This window comes from Phocoena phocoena, chromosome X (assembly GCF_963924675.1).
Source record: "Phocoena phocoena chromosome X, mPhoPho1.1, whole genome shotgun sequence".
Classification (NCBI taxonomy): domain Eukaryota; kingdom Metazoa; phylum Chordata; class Mammalia; order Artiodactyla; family Phocoenidae; genus Phocoena; species Phocoena phocoena.
Window position 1 is genome coordinate 80,798,931 of NC_089240.1, and position 18,665 is coordinate 80,817,595.

The 18,665-nt window shown below is 36.6% G+C and overlaps 2 protein-coding genes across 2 annotated transcripts in view; both read left to right on the top strand.

The window, feature by feature from the left end:
- Positions 1–18,665, top strand: part of DIAPH2 (diaphanous related formin 2) — a 741,115-nt gene that overhangs the window by 205,625 nt on the left and 516,825 nt on the right. The window contains exon 6 of the mRNA XM_065900213.1: positions 6,445–6,584. Within this exon, the coding sequence (XP_065756285.1) occupies positions 6,445–6,584 (140 nt within the window). The remainder of the gene's footprint in view (positions 1–6,444; positions 6,585–18,665) is intronic.
- RPA4 (replication protein A4) lies at positions 8,161–8,940 on the top strand. The gene is given in 1 exon segment (XM_065901377.1): positions 8,161–8,940. A coding segment is annotated over 1 exon segment (780 nt).

Sequence of the window (18,665 nt, forward strand, 5' to 3'; positions counted from 1 at the left end):
TTTTCTTGATGAATCTGCCTAATGGTTTAGCAATTTTTTTTATCTTCTCAGAGAACCAGCTTTTAGTTTTATTGATCTTTGCTATTGTTTTCTTTGTTTCTATTTCATTTATTTCTGCTCTGATCTTTATGATTTATTTCCTTCTACTAACTTTGGGTTTTTTTTCTTTCTCTAGTTACTTTAGTTGTAGTGTTAGATTGTTTATTTGAGGTTTTTCTTGTTTCTTGAGGTAGGCTTGTATTGCTATAAACTTCCCTCTTACAACTGCTTTTGCTGAGTCCCATAGGTTTTGGATCGTCGTGTTTTCATTGTCACTTGTTTCTAGGTATTTTTCGATATCCTCTTTGATTTATTCAGTGATCTCTTGGGTATTTAGTAACATATTGTTTAGCCTCCATGTGTTCTGTTTTTGATGTTTTTTCCCTGTAATTGATTTCTAATCTCATAGCGTTGTGGTCAGAAAAGATGCTTGATATGATTTCAATTTTCTTAAATTTACAGAGGCTTCATTTGTGACCCAAGATGTGATCTATCTTGGAGAATGTTCCATGTGCACTTGTGAAGAAAGTGTAATCTGCTGTTTTTGGATGGAATGTCCTATAAATATCAATTAAATCTCTCTGATCTATTGTGTCATTTATAGTTTGTGTTTCCTCATTAATTTCCTGTTTGGATGATCTGTCCATTGGTGTAAGTGAGGTGTTAAAGTTCCCCAGTATTGTTGTGTTACTGTCGTTTTCCTCTCTTATAGCTGTTAGCAGTTGCCTTATGTATAGAGGTGCTCCTATGTTGGGAGGATATGTATTTATTATTGTTATATCTTCTTCTTGGATTGACCCCTTGATTATTATGTAGTGTCCTTCCTTGTCTCTTGTAACATCCTTTAGTTTAAAGTCTATTTTATCTGATATAAGTATTGCTACTACAGCTTTCTTTTGATTTACATCTGCATGTAATATCTTTTTCCATCCCCTCACTTTCAGTGTATATGTTGTTCCTAGGTCTGAAGTGGGGCTCTTGTAGACAGCATACATATGGGTCTTATTTTTGTATCCATTCAGCAAGCCTGTGTCTTTTGGTTGGAGCATTTAATCCATTCACTTTTAAGGTGATGATTGATATGCAAGTTTCTGTTACCATTTTCTTAATTGTTTTGTGTTTGGTTTTCTAGGTCCTTTTCTTCTTTTGTGTTTCCCACTTAGAGAAGTTCCTTTAGCATTTGTTGTAAAGCTGGTTCAGTGGTGCTGAATTCTCTTAGCTTTTTCTTGTCTGTAAAGCTTTTGATTTCTCCATTGAATCTGGATGAGATCCATGCCAGGTAGAGTAATCTTGGTTATAGGTTTTTCCCTTTCATCACTTTAAATATGTCATGCCACTCCCTTCTGGCTTGTAGAGTTTCTGCTGAGAAATCAGCTGTTAACCTTATGGGAATTCCCTTGTATGTTATTTGTTGTTTTTCCCTTGCTGCTTTCAGTAATTTTTCTTTGTCTTTAATTTTTGCCAGTTTGATTACTATGTGTCTTGGTGTGTTTCTCCTTGGGTTTATCCTGTGTGGGACTCTTTGTGCTTCCTGGACTCTGGTGGCTCTTTCCTTTCCCGTGGTAGGGAACTTTTTGACTATAATCTCTTCAAATATTTTCTCGGGTCGTTTCTCTCTCTCTCCTCCTTCTGGGACCTCTATAATGTGAATGTTGTTATGTTTAATGTTGTCCCAAAAGTCTCTTAGGCTGTCTTCATTTCTTTTCATTCCTTTTTCTTTATTCTGTTCCACAGCAGTGAGTTCCACCATTCTGTCTTCCAGGTCACTTATCTGTTCTTCTGCCTCAGTTATTCTGCTATTGATTCCTTCTATTTTATTTTTTATTTCAGTTATTGTATTATTCGTCTGTTTGTATGTTCTTTAATTTTTCTGGGTCTTTGTTAAACATTTCTTGCATCTTCTCTATCTTTGCCTCCAGTCTTTTTCTGCCATCCTGGATCATCTTCGCTATCATTCTGAATTCTTTTTCTGGAAGGTTGCCTATCTCCATTTCATTTGTTGTTTTTCTTGGGTTTTATTTTGTTTCTTCATTTGGTACGTAGCCCTTTGCCATTTCATCTTATCTGTCTTTCTGTGAATGTGGTTTTTGTTCCACAGGCTGCACGATTGTAGTTTTTCTTGCTTCTGCTGTCTGCCCTCTGGTGGATGAGCCTATCTAAGTGGCTTGAGCAAGTTTACTGTTGGGAGGGACTGGTGGAGGGTAGAGCTGGCTGTTGCTCTGGTGGGCAGAGCTCAGTAAAACTTTAATCCACTTGTCTGCTGATTCGTGGGGCTGGGTTCCCTCCCTATTGGTTGTTTGGCCTGAAATCACCCAACACTGGAGCCTACCCAGGCTCTTTTTGTGGGGCTAATGGCGGGCTCTGGGATGGCTCACGCCAAGGAGTACTTTCCAGAATTTCTGCTGCCAGTTTCCTTGTTCTCACGGTGAGCCACAGCCAACCCCTGTCTTTGCAGGAGACCCTCCAACACAAGCAGGTAAGTCTGTTCTGTCTGCTCTGGGGTCACTGCTCCTTCCTCTGGGTTCCGATGCGTACACTACTTTTTGTGTGCCCTCCAAAAGTGGAGTCTCTGTTTCCCCCAATCATGTTGAAGTCCTGCAATCAAATCCCGCTAGCCTTCAACGTCTGATTCTCTAGGAATTCCTCCTCCCATTGCCAGACCCCCAGGTTGGGAAGCCTGACACCGGCCTCAGAACCTTCACTCCAGTGGGTGGACTTCTGTGGTATAAGTGTTCTCCAGTTTGTGAGTCACCCACCCAGTAGTTATGGGTTTTGATTTTATTGTGATTGCGCCCCTCCTACCATCTCATTTTGGCTTCTTTGTCTTTGGATGTGGGGTATCTTTTTTGGTGAGTTCCAGTGTCTTCCTGTCGATGATCGTTCAGTTATTTGTGATTCTGTTGCTCTTTCAAGAGGGAGTGAGAGCAGTCCTTCTATTCCACCGTCTTGAACCAATCTCGAGCATGTTTGGTTTTGATACTAACATGTCATATCAGTGTAGGGTGGTTGTGATTATTAAACTGACCGAAGTTTCTTTTGGTTCTTTGTGTAGTGTTTTAGAATAGTACAAACACAGTCACACTGGCAAGTATCTCCATTCTAATGATTTTCAAATTAAGGAATTGTTTCAAATTATGAAAGCTCTTTGTTCACCTAGCTTTGCAATAGCATGATGTATGCTAATTGCTAACTTTGTCTGCATTTTTTTTAAAGATCAAATGGGCACAGTGGTTATTTTCATTAATCTCATACAGAGCAGCTAATTAAAATTTCCATTATTATCCACCCATTATCTAGTTGTTTCCTTTGTTCAGTATCAGAACAGGATGTTAATGATAAGCCATTGTTGTATTACAGCCCTATTAAGTACAGTGAGAATCAGTTTAATCTATTGAACTCTTTTGTTTTTAGGTGATTTCTTTAATATTATGTTCCACCATATTGATTTTGCTGAAGATACTTTGACATTTTGTAATAGAGATTTCAGAATTAAATACTTGTTGCTTTAATTTTTTACTCAATATTGAGAAAAGGTGACATACAGTAAAAAAAAAAAAGAAGTAACCCAAGGACCAGAATGTTAGTGTTTTATTCTTGCAACCTCACTAATTACGTGAACTTGGGAAATCAACTTGATTCTCTATTTATGTAATGAGAGCATTTGAACAGCTGGTCTTTTAGGGCTAGTCCAGCCTTTCCATGCTATCATGTTTTCATAATTTTCAAATATGAGGTTATGTTAAAACCCCAAAGTCCTCCTAAGCTTGATAAAAGGCATTTATTGTCTAAAGTTATATATCTTCTGTCTTGCTCCATTACATTGTTTGCTTCCATTCCTTATAACTGTAGAGTATCCTCAATTATATAATTTAAACCAGTTTCTAAGGCTTGGATGAGGGGTGAGTCCCAAGGTGATAGACTGGCCCAATTGTTCCATAAAGAATATCTCACGCACAACCATGTAGAAGAAAGGATCTAACATTTTCTGAGCATCTTACTCTGTCTATGAGACAACACATATGAAATGCCTGTTTTTGGCACTTGGTATGCATTGTTTTACTTAAGCCTCATAACAAATATGAAGGGTCAGTGTTTATTACTCCTGTGTCACGGATGAGCAAACAGGTTTATAGAGATCCGTTCAGTCGACTGATCAAAGATTACCTAGAAGGTAGGTGAAGGGCCATGATTCATACCCAGTGGCAGTTTGTGCCATCCCCAGCATACCATATACTGTCTAAGTTTACCTGTTCTATACAAGAATATCTGAATATATTATAATGGAATGTCTCAGGACTGTAATATTCTGAAGTGAAACTAAACTGAATTTGGAAGCTTTGGCATGTTGAGGCTCATCAGTCATTCACCTCTTTGGTTATTCACCATTCATAGATCCATCATTCATTCAAGAAATATATACTGAGTACTTAACTGTGTGCCAGGCACTGTGTTAAGATCTGGAGATACAGTAGTGAACAAGATAGGCAAGTTTCCTGATTTGTGGAAACTATGTTTTAATGAGGAGGATACAGTAAACAAGTAAAGTGCTAAACGTCATAAATTTATATAAGACTGTTGGGCTGACTTAAATGATGAGAACCAGCAATGGAGAGGTCAGAGGTAAGAGTCTTATAGGCAGAGAAAACAGCAAATACAAAGGTCATTCTACAGGAATAAGCCCTATATATAAGCCTCTAGGGGAGTCAGTATGGCCTTGTCATCCATTAATTAAGAAAATAAGTTTGAGGATCATATGAAAGTGAAAGTGACAGCAGATCTGCAAAATTTTATACTATAAATGTTTTTTATTCCTTGTGGTTCTATAGCCTTGAGATGGGTAAATAAGTTATAGAAATGTGGAAATGATTTCACGATGATGGTTTTACTTACTGTGCCATCTGTGTGGTGATTCATTCAGTAGACTTCCTGAACATCTACTGTATATCCTACTAAAGCAAGAAAAATCAAGTCTGTGGCCATTACACAATATATGGGAGCAAAAAGTATGAAATTGTATTCCTTATTCTGTAATTTTTATGGACAGATTCAATAACAGCACATTTTTGTGGAGGCTCACTAAACCCCATCACTGTGTTAGATACTTAGCATACATGGAGTTCCCAGTCTGGAAGAGAAAGAGACACACATAATGACCTCTGCCCCAATGTCTTAAGTGCTATAGTAGTGGTAGTGTCACAGTGGTATAAGGGAATAGAGTTCCTGTACAGAAGACTTTATCAGACTTTAAACATTTACTGTTTAATGGAATTGTAAAAAATTCAGACATTAAGAATGATTGACAATTTCTATATCAGGAGGCATTCTCAATAAAAAGCCAAATAGTATGAAACCCTAGGGAATCCATTTCTCATTATTAACATATTGGTTTTTTTTAAACTCTATATCCTCTAATGATATAACTTCTATCAAATTGGAAAACAATTGCTTTCCTTCTTCTAGCTTAGATACTTAGCAGAAACTGAGTGTAATTCATATGAATTTACAAAATTGGACTCAAGCTAGGGTTTTAATTCAGGGGGATACATTTGTAATACAGGAAAGGGGCAGTTATGATTATGTAGATCTGGAATGTGAAACTATGCGTTATTAGTACAATGAATGTGTTGATGATGTTTTCCTCCCAGCCTTTTCCCCAAACTGCTTACATAGTTATGGCAAGGTGATGAAGCTAAGGAGCTGTGATGAGATAATGAGTTCTAGAAATAACCCCATGAATATTGGAAATTAAGCTAAAAACTAGTCGCTCTCAGATAAATGCATTTAATGGCTTTTTAAGATTACTACGGCATGGGATTAACATGGTTAGGAAAGAATAGTTAGGAATTGGTGAATGCTTTACACTAATTTGTTAACTAACATACTAATTGGAGACTATATTGTTTTGCATTTTAATAAACATTTTCACTTGGTTTTCAGATAGGGTGATATTCTGACACATTTCAGTAGATTTGGGTTATGTATAATGTTTTGCATTAAATTTTGTTCACTGTAGAATAGAATATAAATAACTAGGAGAATTAATAAGATGACTTCTAAATGTTCATCCTGTGGGTTAAGGAGGACCAGCTAATGTTAATCCTAATGCCTGGATTGTAAATTTAAGCATCCCTGTCAGTGATACTTTATGCTACTGAAGTCCATATTCTGTTCAGGTTATGAGTACCATCAGTGTAATTTTCCTTTAAATGAGGCTGAGGAGAGTGTTGAGATATATACAGCATGATTTTACCACGTGAGTTTTATGACCAAAAGTTTTTAAGCGCCTGGCACTCTGTACACATTTTTATACGGTAAAATATTTGCATATTCTATGCATTATTGTATTTTAAAAGTTACCAAAAAAAACTGTTGTTTGTCTAAAATAATATCTTTTTTTTTTAATAGGGAGGGCTGAAAAACAGCAAACATGAATGCACTCTGTCTTCACAAGAATATGTTCATGAATTACGATCTGGTATTTCAGATGAGAAACTTCTTAATTGCCTAGAATCTCTGAGGGTTTCTTTAACCAGCAATCCTGTCAGGTAGGTGCTTTTTTACTGTTTTGGTATGATTCGTACAATTTGTACTGTATATAATTGTTGGGAATATAATCACTTACGTCATTTTAACCTCACGTTTTCCTGACCAGAAGTCTGATGTTAGTTAATAAAACAATGTCTAATTATGAGTTTGTAAACATTTAAAAATATATAGCTAATCTGATCTCTAATAACAAGCAATTTTAAGAATACAAATATTAGTCGGATGGTTAGGTCCTCTTTGATTATGTAAAATATGGGTCCAGAAGTTAAACATCCACATTTATATGAAAATCTGTACTCAGATAACAATTATTATATATTTATTTATAAAATAAATTAAGTACATTGGCTCTATGATATTTTTCCTTTTTAACTTGAGAAGTAAATATAGTTTTGTATTCTACAAGTTTTAGATATGTCATTCACACATTTCTGTAATTTGGGATAGCAAAATTAGTTAATTTTAACCAATAAAATAAATAAGAAAATATTAATAAACTCCTCAAAAATCTACACATTTAGGCTATTACCTAGGTACAAAGGATTTTTAAGGAAGAAGTTCTTGCCAATGGTGGATTCCAATAACTGACGTTCTTTTATTAACTATAAAAAGCCTTTCAGTTAATTACACCCCAAATAAAATGTTTTTATAGGGAAAAATAGATTTTCAGTGTAATATGAAAATATTCTGGGATCTGCTTACACAATTACTAAAATATTAAGTTCAGAAATTACTGGATAAGAGTATATAGAAACCATATTTTGATTTTATTCTTGTTTTTCCTAATATATGATGGGATTTGTACTTCCCTGACCTATCCACAGAGCCTTGAAAATAATTTAGAGCTCAGTTGTTTCATTTGAATTTATGTATAAATTGAAATATACTATTTATTTTTACCGATAATGCATTTGACAGAATAACTGGAAAAGTGTAATTCTACAATAAAAAATTTAAAAAGGTAATGGTAAGATATGACTTGCGTTTGAATATGATAATTATTCAGAGGTGGCTGTCTTGCCATTTTTTCCAGAATGCTTCTGGTTTTAATGATTTGCAAAAGTTTACTGGTGGACAGTAAACGCGGTGTGTCGTCCCCCATACCCCCCTCCCCCGCTGCCGCCTCCACACACAAAGTATACTGAACTTATTGCTCTGAAAATTGCTGTTGAGTGGTTGAGTGAGTTGAATAAATGAGTCTTTTAGAAGTGACTACAGAAGTCGTTACATTTAGGAATGAAGCAGGGGTGGGGGGAACCTGGTAAAAATGCATTTTTATAAAGATATCGGGAAAGGTCCGAAATTACATGCGGGTCCTTTAAGATGTAGGGGAGCTGCTACCCGACAGCTCCAAAGAATTGTAGGGCGAAGTGAGAAGATGGCAGGTCTTGATTGGTTAGAGACAGCTGCATCCTGGCAGGTGATGGCTCCACAGTTGCATGGGGCTGCTTGTGTCGTCACAATCCCAGCATTCCGTTGTAGCCATCGTAGCCGTTGTAGCCTGCCTGTGGAACTCGCGGAACTTGCTGACGGGAGCCAAACCCCACCTCCTTGTCTGCCTGAGCTGCCCTTAAAATGAGTAAGAATGGGTTTGGGAGCTATGGCGGCATCTCTGCTGCAGGCGGAGCCATCGGAGGCAATGACCCACCGTCTCAGGGCAGGGTAGCTCTTGCTTTTAAGTCCATACGATACAGGTCCCGAATCCAGGATATTATACCTTGCTGTGTAAACCAGCTGCTCACCTCCGTTGTGATTGATAATGTCTTCACGATTAGGGGAATCGAGGTTTCCCTAGTCGCTATCATGGGGATAATCAGGCAGGCAGAGACGGCTACAAATTACGTTCTTTACAAGATTGATGATATGACCACCAAGCCTATCAACGTCCGCCAGTGGGTCGGCAGAGATAGAGCAAAGCAGGGGATAACTCTCCTTCCAGTGATAGTATACGCCAAAGTGTTAGGTATCCTCAAATGTTCTGCGGAGGTGAAGAGCCTTGAGGTGTTGAAAATCCGTGTCCTGGAGGGCATGAACGAGTTTACCACACATATTCTAGAAACGGTTAACGCGCACATGATGCTGGATAAAGCGGCCTCTGGGCAAAGTGTCCCTGTTGTTCCCTCAGAAATGGATGAGGCCCAGATGCACAGCGAGTACCACCCCGACTTCATCCGTAAGGAGGTGCTGCGTTTGATTCAGGAGTGTCCTCGATAGGAAGGCAAGAGCGTTCGTGAGCTCCAGACCGAGCTTAGCAACCTGAGCATTGGGACCATCAATCAAGCCATTGAGTATCTGACCGTCAAGGGCCACATCTACCCCACTGTGGTTGGGGAGCATTTTAAATCTGCTGATTGAAGCAGTGAAAACTTTTTTCATTTTCTGAAGACGCTGCCTCCAGTTGTGACTGAGTTTGACTGTTTGACTTTTAGGAAGTAGATTTCTTTAAACAAAAGATTGGAACTGGCATCCTTTTGGAACTTCACTGCTTTTCCAACTGCTTTGAACTTTTCTATTTTTCTAACTATATTTGAAGCTCAGAGGGAGATGGCGATGGATAAATTGACTGGCCTTTTTGTAGAGTTTACCAGCAAGCAAATGAAAACACTCTTGGACAGATGATTTTGGGGAAGAAAAGGTATAGAAAAAGTTGAAAATTATTAGTTGCATGGGAGCTTCTTCTGAAATACCTACATATTAGGAGAAAGTAGATGCAGTCAAGGAGCCAGTTAAGAGACAAAAAAATATTCTTGTTTTTACATTAGACTTATTTTCTATGTTTGGATTTAGCATATTATAGTCATATTAGTATCTCTTGCTAAATATAGTAGTTGATTAATTCAGATGTGCTAAAGATAGCAGTTTATGAATTCAGGCACTCAGTTCAAATGTTCATTTAGTGATTTGCTCTTACACTGTAGGTTTATGTTTTTTTAAAAGATAAGATTATACTATGTTTAAATGGGAGGGTCAGCTTTGACTTTTTTCTTAAAATATGATTAATGATTGTTTCAAATACAATATGGAGATATTTGGATTAAATTACAATCTCTTGCAGTTGCATAGTACAGATACCAGACTTTATGTAAGTTTCATGCTCTGATGTATTATTTATAGTACTAAATGCTCTGTTTTATGTATAAGAGGGTTTTATTCTTGTAGGGTAGACAAACAAAAAGTAAAAATAGGAATTTTATTAAACTTTGCAAGTTTAACCAAAATTTATTTAAACGTTTTATTAAAGCACTTTTGCAAATCTTTACCTCCTGTGTGATATTTTTCTAAATTCATTTGAAAAGCCTATAGTTTTGTTTTTGAATATTAATATTGTAATTATCCAGAATAATTTTTTCTCTTCTCTATATGATATCAATAACATACATCCTATTTGTAATAATACATTTTAGTATAGGTTATATGACTTATGTGAGGCTTTTAAATAATTGAACACACTAAGCACTCAGTTGTACATACACTGAAGATGGTATCTTTCAAGTTACTATCTCTGTTACATTAGTGGAAAGAAAAAATATATACATTCATATAGGTAGAAGAGAAAAGCATTACTTGTCTCAATCACAAAAAGAAGGTGCAAAAACAGAAAATCTCTTAAAAGCCAACAATCCATACTGTTAGAATGTGGCCTCTTTTTGCCAGTTCTTAGGAAAACTTATCAACAGTTCTTGCTTAAGCTTCCTGAGGCATAAATTTAACTTTTCTTCCCTTCAAAAGCAAGGAAGTCATAAATGACACTCTTTTGAAAACCACAAATGATTAACATACTATGAACGTGTTTGTTATTTAAATTATCAGACATCTTTCCAAATTCCAGTCTTCATAAACAAGAAATTCTGAACTACTCTTTGTCGAAAAGGTTGCCTGCCCTGGGAAAATCATACTGAAGGAGAGACAGATGAGGGGCATATTTCTTCCTCAAGATGTCAGTGCGGAAAGAAATAGTCTAAGAGACGTAATATTCTTTTGTGGTATCACTTATACAAATGCTGGAAGCCTGAGATTAAAATCTGATATTTATGACTTCATAGGTCACTTTCCTAATTGTCAAGTTGATTCAATTGGCGGTTGGCTGGGTAGTCACCTTTCCCCTCACTCTAGGAATATTCCTAGAGCCAAAAAAGCTTTTTTTGGCTGTCTTTGTTGCCTGGGAACTGATGCTATATGTATACCCGAATTTAAAGCCAGGGACCACCCCCACTTCCTGCCCCATCCTTTGAGGGGGACTGTCCTCTATCTTTGTGCCTTGGGGTACTTTTTAGCTTTGTTAATTACCCTAGCCCCCCCCCCCCATTCTTCTTGTGCTTTACTGGGTTTCTGCTGCAGGTAAGGGACTGCGATGGAAGAATACTAAGTAGGTCTAGCTATAATGTGAATGAAAATCAAACATTTTGAGGCAGAAACAATTGCTAGATTGCCGTACATGCATATTTAGTGCATGTTAGGGGTAGCAGATTTTTCAAATTCATTTTAAACCATCCACTTGGTATGCAGACTTCTTTTTCAATTTTGTTTAGATGGTGAATAAACTTGGCCAGTGCTCCCCTTCCTCTCCAGTTCTGCCCTGTATGTGAGCCAAATCTTTGAGGATAAGACAGAAATCCTGGGGAAATACCATTGACTATTTTCAGTAGGGACATTTAACTCTGAGGAACATGATAATTGATAATTATAAGCCACTGGGGGTTGTTTTTCTATGGCTCATAGGCATAAGAAATGTATGCATTTATATTGAAGTTGATTCTAAATGAACGGAATAAATAAATTTGAAAATGTTTTCAAGTCAAAGCTAATACTGTCATCACAATTGTTAGTACTTGTTTTATTTTACCTACTAAATTTAGATTTATATTTTGAGTAAATTATAAATTGTATTTTTACAATTTTCATTCACTTATAATGAATGAAAAAAGGTAACCACTGAGAATTCTTTAGTCATTAAACCGTTAGTGAGCAACTACTATATGCAATAGGAGTTAACTTTCATTTTAATAAGCTTAAATTTAATTGACTTATGAAATGCTTATCAAAAATAATAATAGTTAATATTTTAACATTTATATAGTACTTATTATCTGCTAGGCACTGTTCTAAGAGAGAGAGAGAATGTGTATGTGTGTGTCCCTGTGATTTATAATCGAGGCCCCTGTGCCTCGACTTATATTTCCAGCTCAGACCTTTCTCTTGAAGTTCAGACCCCATCTCCAAATGTCTTCCCAGATGCCCTACAGACATCTTTAAAACATTAAAAAATAATAGCAAGGAACACTTAACATATATACCATTTTTTATCCCCCAGGAAATGTTCTAAGAACTTGAAATACATACAACCGGGGAATCATTATGATTAGTATTAATATTGTTCTCATTTTATAGATGAGGAACTTGAGGCTCAGAAAGGTTAAGTAATTTGCTCTCTTTTAATGTTACATGGCTAGTAAGTGTCAGAGCTAAGGTTCCAATCCTGGGTCCTTATCCACTTCTTTGTACTACCTCACAATAAGGAAAGTCTTTTAAAATATCCTCCTTTCATTCTTGTCACATACTAAATATTTTGACTTTATTCCTTTCATTAAAATTTGCCTGACTTGAATTTTTTAAAAAACACTATGAAATATTTCATCAACAAGTATAGAGGAGAATGTAAAAACACCTCTGCATTCATTACCAGTTTAAGAAACAAAATTTATTTTTATTATAGTTGTAGAGAACTTAGCCATATAACTCATTAATGTTTAATGACACTATAACATCCTTTGAGCCTGCATTTTCACTGATTAAAAAATCATCTGAAAGTCTACATCTTCTATAAACCAATGCATTTATTTTTGAAGTGTACTATCTTAAGAATATATATCATTGCATTGAAAAGTCTTCTTATGACCTCATGGCTCTTTGTAGAGAAATTTGGGACTCCTTTGCTCTAGACATTATGGATGATACCTCTAGTAATTCAAATGCCATCCATATGATATTATTCCTATTTACCATTATATGATAAATCAAGAAAGCTTTTTACTTTTACTATTGAGAATTACTATTTTTCTTTTTTTTTTGGTAATACCTTAGGTTGGAGCAGTTCAATGAATAGCACTTAATATTATGTAGTTTGTTTTTATATAGAAGATGGATATCCCAGAAAGGAATAACAAATTCCCCTTGTCCATATGGGGCCTGCATATGGAGCTTACATTCTAGTAAGAGAAGTCAGACAATTTAAAAAAAATATATATATATATATATACACACACACACATACATACATACATACATACATAAAATGTCAGGTTGTGATCTGTCCTGGGGAGGGAATGTTGCTATTTCATATCACATGGTCAGTGAAGGCCTCCATGTGAGCAGAGATCTAAAGGAAGTGTGAGAGTGAGCTGTGTTGTCCACTGGAGGAAGAACATTGTTAGAAACAGGAAGCAGCAGCAGCAGCAGCAGCAGCGAATGTCTGTTCCAGGAATGTCAAAGAGGCCAGTGTGGCTGGAGGCAGAGAATTGTGAGCCATTGGTAGGACTTTGGCTTTTACTCTGAGTGAGCTGGGAAGCTGTAAGAGGGTTTTGAGGAGAGTAATGGCCTGACCTGACCTAGGTTTTTAAAGGATAACTCTGGGTAGAAGCAGGGAGACCATGTAACATGTTGCAGTGAAGGAGCTAGAAATTTCACAGGAATTCTAGAGACAGCCGTATAGCTGTGCTTTGTGGAGGCCGATATGGAAGGTCACTTGACATCCCAAGGTAGTCCTAGAGCCTGATTACTTTTGTCATGAGTCTTCAACTCAGCAGCAGAAATTCATGGTGCCTGTCCCTGATTTGTTCATTGTGAACATGGATTCTATATGAGTCTGCTTCTTTTCTTGATATTAACTGCCTGGCCTTTGCTGTATTCCTCATTTAGAATTCTTAATGGGGAGATGCTGGTCCCCATTTGTTTCTGCTCTGGCAAAGCTTTTCATGCCAGACCACCTCAGCCTACAGGCCCACCTACGTGCTGGCCACACCTCTGGTCAGGTGACCGTCCCTAATCGAGTCAGTCGTGTCCTTGGGAAGGGAAAGGGAGGCAAGGTGATGTCCAGAATTTGTCCATCTCAGAAAGTGTCTCTGGAGAGTGTTGCCCTAAGAAAAGGAGGAGGGGCTTCCCTGGTGGCGCAGTGGTTGAGAGTCCACCTGCCGATGCAGGGGACACGGGTCGTGCCCCAGTCTGGGAAGATCCCACATGCCGCAGAGTGGCTGGGCCCGAGAGCCATGGCCGCTGAGCCTGCACTCCACAACTGGAGAGGCCACAACAGTGAGAGGCCCGCGTACCCCCCCCCAAAAAAAAAAGAAAAGGAGGAAATCAATGTAAGAATAAACCCAAGGAAGAGAATAATTTGTATAATAATAAGTAAATTATACAGAAAACAAAGAAAAAACAGCGTGTAGGGGGAAAAATCACCTTGAATGCATCATGTCTTATTTGTTATATAACAGTAAAAGAATCCTTGAAATTGAACAGTAATCATTTAATATTATTCTTCCTTATGTAGAACTATCATTAATGAAATTAAATTTTGTTAGCCTTGTTCTCTTTATAAAGAAAATTTTTCTGGATACTAATATGAGAGAGAGCACGTTATATGATAGAGTACCACTAGAATGCCAGTCATGATATCTGATTTCCAGGCCTTGATTTCTCACTCTCTATGACCTTAGTCCAATCAGTGCACTCTTTGGGCCTCAGTTTTTCCATATGTAAATGAGATTGGAGCCTTCCAGCTCTAAACTTCTATGTTCTGTGTTCTCTTTTGCTTAGTTCCAATCCTCTTACTTTTGCTATAGGAACTAGATTATTAAGAAATTATTTTGAAGAGTGAGAAAAATGTTCCTCTATTAAGACTAAAAGATTTCCTAGCATTCTGTTATTTTCTTGCATTTGTAAATATATTTAACCAACTCTGGACAGGTATTTAGTTTTATTTTATTTTTTTTAAAGGTATTTAGTTTCCTTTAAAATATTGAAGGAAGCAGTTTCTGTGTCTCTGTTACATAACTATTTTCCAAAGCTGATATTCATTGGAATCTGGGCATTTGCCCTCTTCATGGCTGATTTGCTTCTGTACCAGTTTTAACTGATTTCTTTTTGTTCAGCCCCTAGTAAAATAATAAATATATAGACACTCATACACGCACTAATAGCTTTACTAAACATTTTCAAAGAACAGTCATTTCAGAATATTAAACAGAGTCATGATTTTCAAATTCATATAGTATTTAATCACTTAGATGATAAAGGCTCTAAGAAAGTAATTTCTTTATATTATTTTTCTGCTAATGGCAAATATTTAAAAATTCCTTTTATAAGCCATCATTAACTGGCCATATCCCAAATCACTCCATTACTATACATTCCTTCAACATTTATTTTGTACTGTACACATTCACCTGCACCTGCTTATGCTGTGTAATAATTTCATGCATGTATGTCTGCTTTTCTCATTTCTATTTTAGACTCCTCTAGGGAAGGGAACCTCTTGCCCTCTTATTTGTTTCATGATGGCAGTTACGGTGTAATTTATATACAATAATGTGTGATTTGATGTAGATGTTGACCCACCATCAGTAAAAACCTATGCTTCTCCAGCCATGAGAATGAATTTGCATTAATCTGGCTCTATTTTGTGGCCATGCATTTTAAGATGTAATCGGAGAAAAAGAATGAAGCAAACTTCCTCCATACAAGAGTGAAACCTGTTGGTTTGATTTGAACCATATTCATCAGCTACAGACAACGTAGCATGCTTTCCATGATGGTCTTTTTATGGTTGCATGGTGAGTTAATGAAACTGAATGTTTACAACTCTATTTAACACCCTAAAAATCCATGAGTTTTGACTATAAAATAAATCCCAATCTGCCACCACAAATCATATTAGACTTTGCACATACCATGGTCTGTGTGTTTCAGAATGAGAACTATGTTATTTACAGATTTTTGTTCATATTCCTCTACTAAAGTTTATGAAAGGAAGCAGTGCCTGCTGAGAAATGACCAATGAGTTTGGACGATTTTATTCCCAGCCAACCCATTACAGGATGCATAGGTACTTGGCAATACATTTTATGAAGATCCAAAGAAATGTGTAGCAATAAATCATTGTCAGTAAGCTTTCTCAACACATGACAAAAACAAGAAATACTGGTTTGAAGAATAGTATGAGAGTTGTGATTGTGTAGAATTCTTTCAGAGTTGTTGCTGAAATTGCCTTATAGCTTGAAGGGTATGTTACCCCACTAGGAAACTGTTTTTTTCTGTTTTGCTTTGAATCTTAGTTATCTGCCAAACTCATGGCATAGTGTGTATATTCCCTTTCTGTGACAATAGCTTCCTCAGCCAATCTTTTCAAGCAGGTGAAAACAGATAAAATATCTTTTAGAGTTTCTGTAGGTGTGGTTATTTGCATTACCTCTGGCATATTTGTTTTTACTTGATATTTTCGAACTTCCCTTTAGATTTAAATATATTTTTCTAGCACATTAATATGCATTTTAACATAATCATCGTAATGAAAATAGCTGACTCTTGACAGTAATACAAATTAGGAGTAGAAAGTACTTTCTGAATTATGGGTGTTAATAACTATTTGAACAGCCTATATTAAATTCATTAAAAGCTTGGCAAAGCAGCTGACAATACTTAGAAAGTTAATATAACGTTAGATGCAGATCAATACTCTAAGAACATTTTGCACTGGACTACTTATGAAAAGCAGAATAATGAGGACAATTTTTTATGGTGCAGAAATGGGAAGAGGACTTAAAATTGTGAGCACATCTCATAAGGCAGCATTATGTGCAGTATTGCGAAAGCAGGGTTGTATTTTAAATTTGTTTGCTTTAACTTTCAAATGCATAAATCGTTTCAGAAGACCCTAGTACATTTTTACATAGACTAGAAAATAGTAAATTCAGAGTAGTTATGTCAAATTGTATGCTTTCTTTTAAAATCTTGGTCAACAATTTGTATTAACAGCAACCATGTTGGCTCATTTAGCTAAGTTTGTCCCATAGATATTCAGTGACATTGAATTCTAATTATATAATATTAGCTTCAAAACAGAATTTTAACTTAATGCAGATCCAATATTATATCTCATAATAGAACCAAACTAGATCTATGTGTCCTATATTATTTTCAAAAAGAAAAACATAGGAACAGCAAATACTGACTTGGGTTTCTGCAGTATTGTTTCAGTTGGAGAAAATGTTAGAGACATTAAAGTAGAATAAATGATGGCTCCTATGTTGGTATTTATTTTATTATTATATGATATAGGAAGCTCCACCAAGGCAATGCATTTTCTCATTTAAATGATGTGTTTTAAATTTGAAAACCAATATGTATATATAATAATTGTCTAAAATAATTAGAAACTTGTAACTGGACATGTAATTATAAAGGTATATAAAATCTAGCAGCAGAGTCTAAGCACAATAGTTAAATGGATTTCTAAATAGAAGGTGAACTTCTTTCCATTTAAAAATATCTTATATGCATTTTATTGTATTTTCTGTATATTCAAAACTAGCCTTGGGAAGAAAAAGCTTATAAGTATGCGTTGTTTGAGATATTTTTATTTTGGTTTATATGAATTAATTTAACTAAAGGTCTTGGACACATACTAGAGTTTTATATACTTATTATTATGGGACTATTACTAAAGCAACTGCAGCTTTCAATAAGAGATGCAGATATCCCAATACCATTAAGATGAGGGTAAAAATACAAGCTCCAAGTAAGGTGGGAACGTGGTAGTTTTCAAAATCTAGGACACTGTCAGGTAGTGATTTGAGTATAAAATAGTTCCAATTTTTCCCATAGCCAAGGGGAAAAAAAGGCAGAGTATTGACAGACATAGCTGTTATCTGATGAATGACAGTGCATTTATTTTTCAGGGAAGGACATTCTTTCTGATTTTAAACTCAGAGAATTTTATTTTGTTTTTCTTTAAACGAGGGGTATTGAACACCACAGTAGAGTGAGTCTTTGATAGTTTTCCATAAAGTACAGAGGATTTCTGTGAATGTCCATTTCCTCCATGGGGCCTTGAGTTAAAAAAAAAAAACAAAAAAAACCCCAAAGTCATGATATTTCTACAAAGACCCAGAGTAATAGTACCGGTATACAGCTTCCCCATAATCCAAGCTGCTACCAAGGTGTACTTGAGTAGTGTCCCTGAGGCTCTCCCTCTGGAATATCTATCATCTCTGCTGGACTTTTGATAGGAGCTGGATAGCTGACAATTCACAATTAAGATGCCCACTATGGCTTCCCTGGTGGCGCAGTGGTTGGGAGTCTGCCTGCCGATGCAGGGGACGCGGGTTCGTGCCCCGGTCCGGGAAGATCCCACATGCCGCGGAGTGGCTGGGCCCGTGAGCCATGGCCGCTGAGCCTGTGCGTCCAGGGCCTGCGCTCCACAAAGGGAGAGGCCACAATAGTGAGAGGCCTGCGTACCACAAAAAAAAAAAAAAATGCCAGCTAGCACCTGGAGCGCAGGTATTCTGTGTAGTCGATTGAAAGAAGATCCATGTGCACTAGATAACAGTGTTTGCTCTATGACCCCAGCTGTTTGATCGGTGTTAGATAATGGGCAGCTAATTTGGGGAGATTTCCCACCTGGTCAGTAAAGCTGCAGGTGTATGGCCTCTCACATCGGGCAGTTTAAACCTGAAAATCTTCTGTTGAGATGGAATCCATGAAGGGAGAACATAGAAGGCAGTATAACATTGTAGTGTACTTTGAAAAAGTAAATCAGCTTCAAGTGAGATAGCTAGCTTAGTAGTCTGCCATATGAATGTGAATCTCAAACCTTCATACGCTCAGAATCAACCCACTCCTATTTGTTAGGTCTGTTCTGCAGCACCCAGCATTACTGAAAATACGCAGATTTGGTCTAATTCTATTTTGGAGGGTGCTGCCTGAGTACTGAGTATTGCTATCGGTTTTTTTAGGGCAAGGCTATGGTACCATACCACCCTTGATACCAGCTTCCAAGAGAGTTACCTGGATGTCGTTTCTTAAATTGG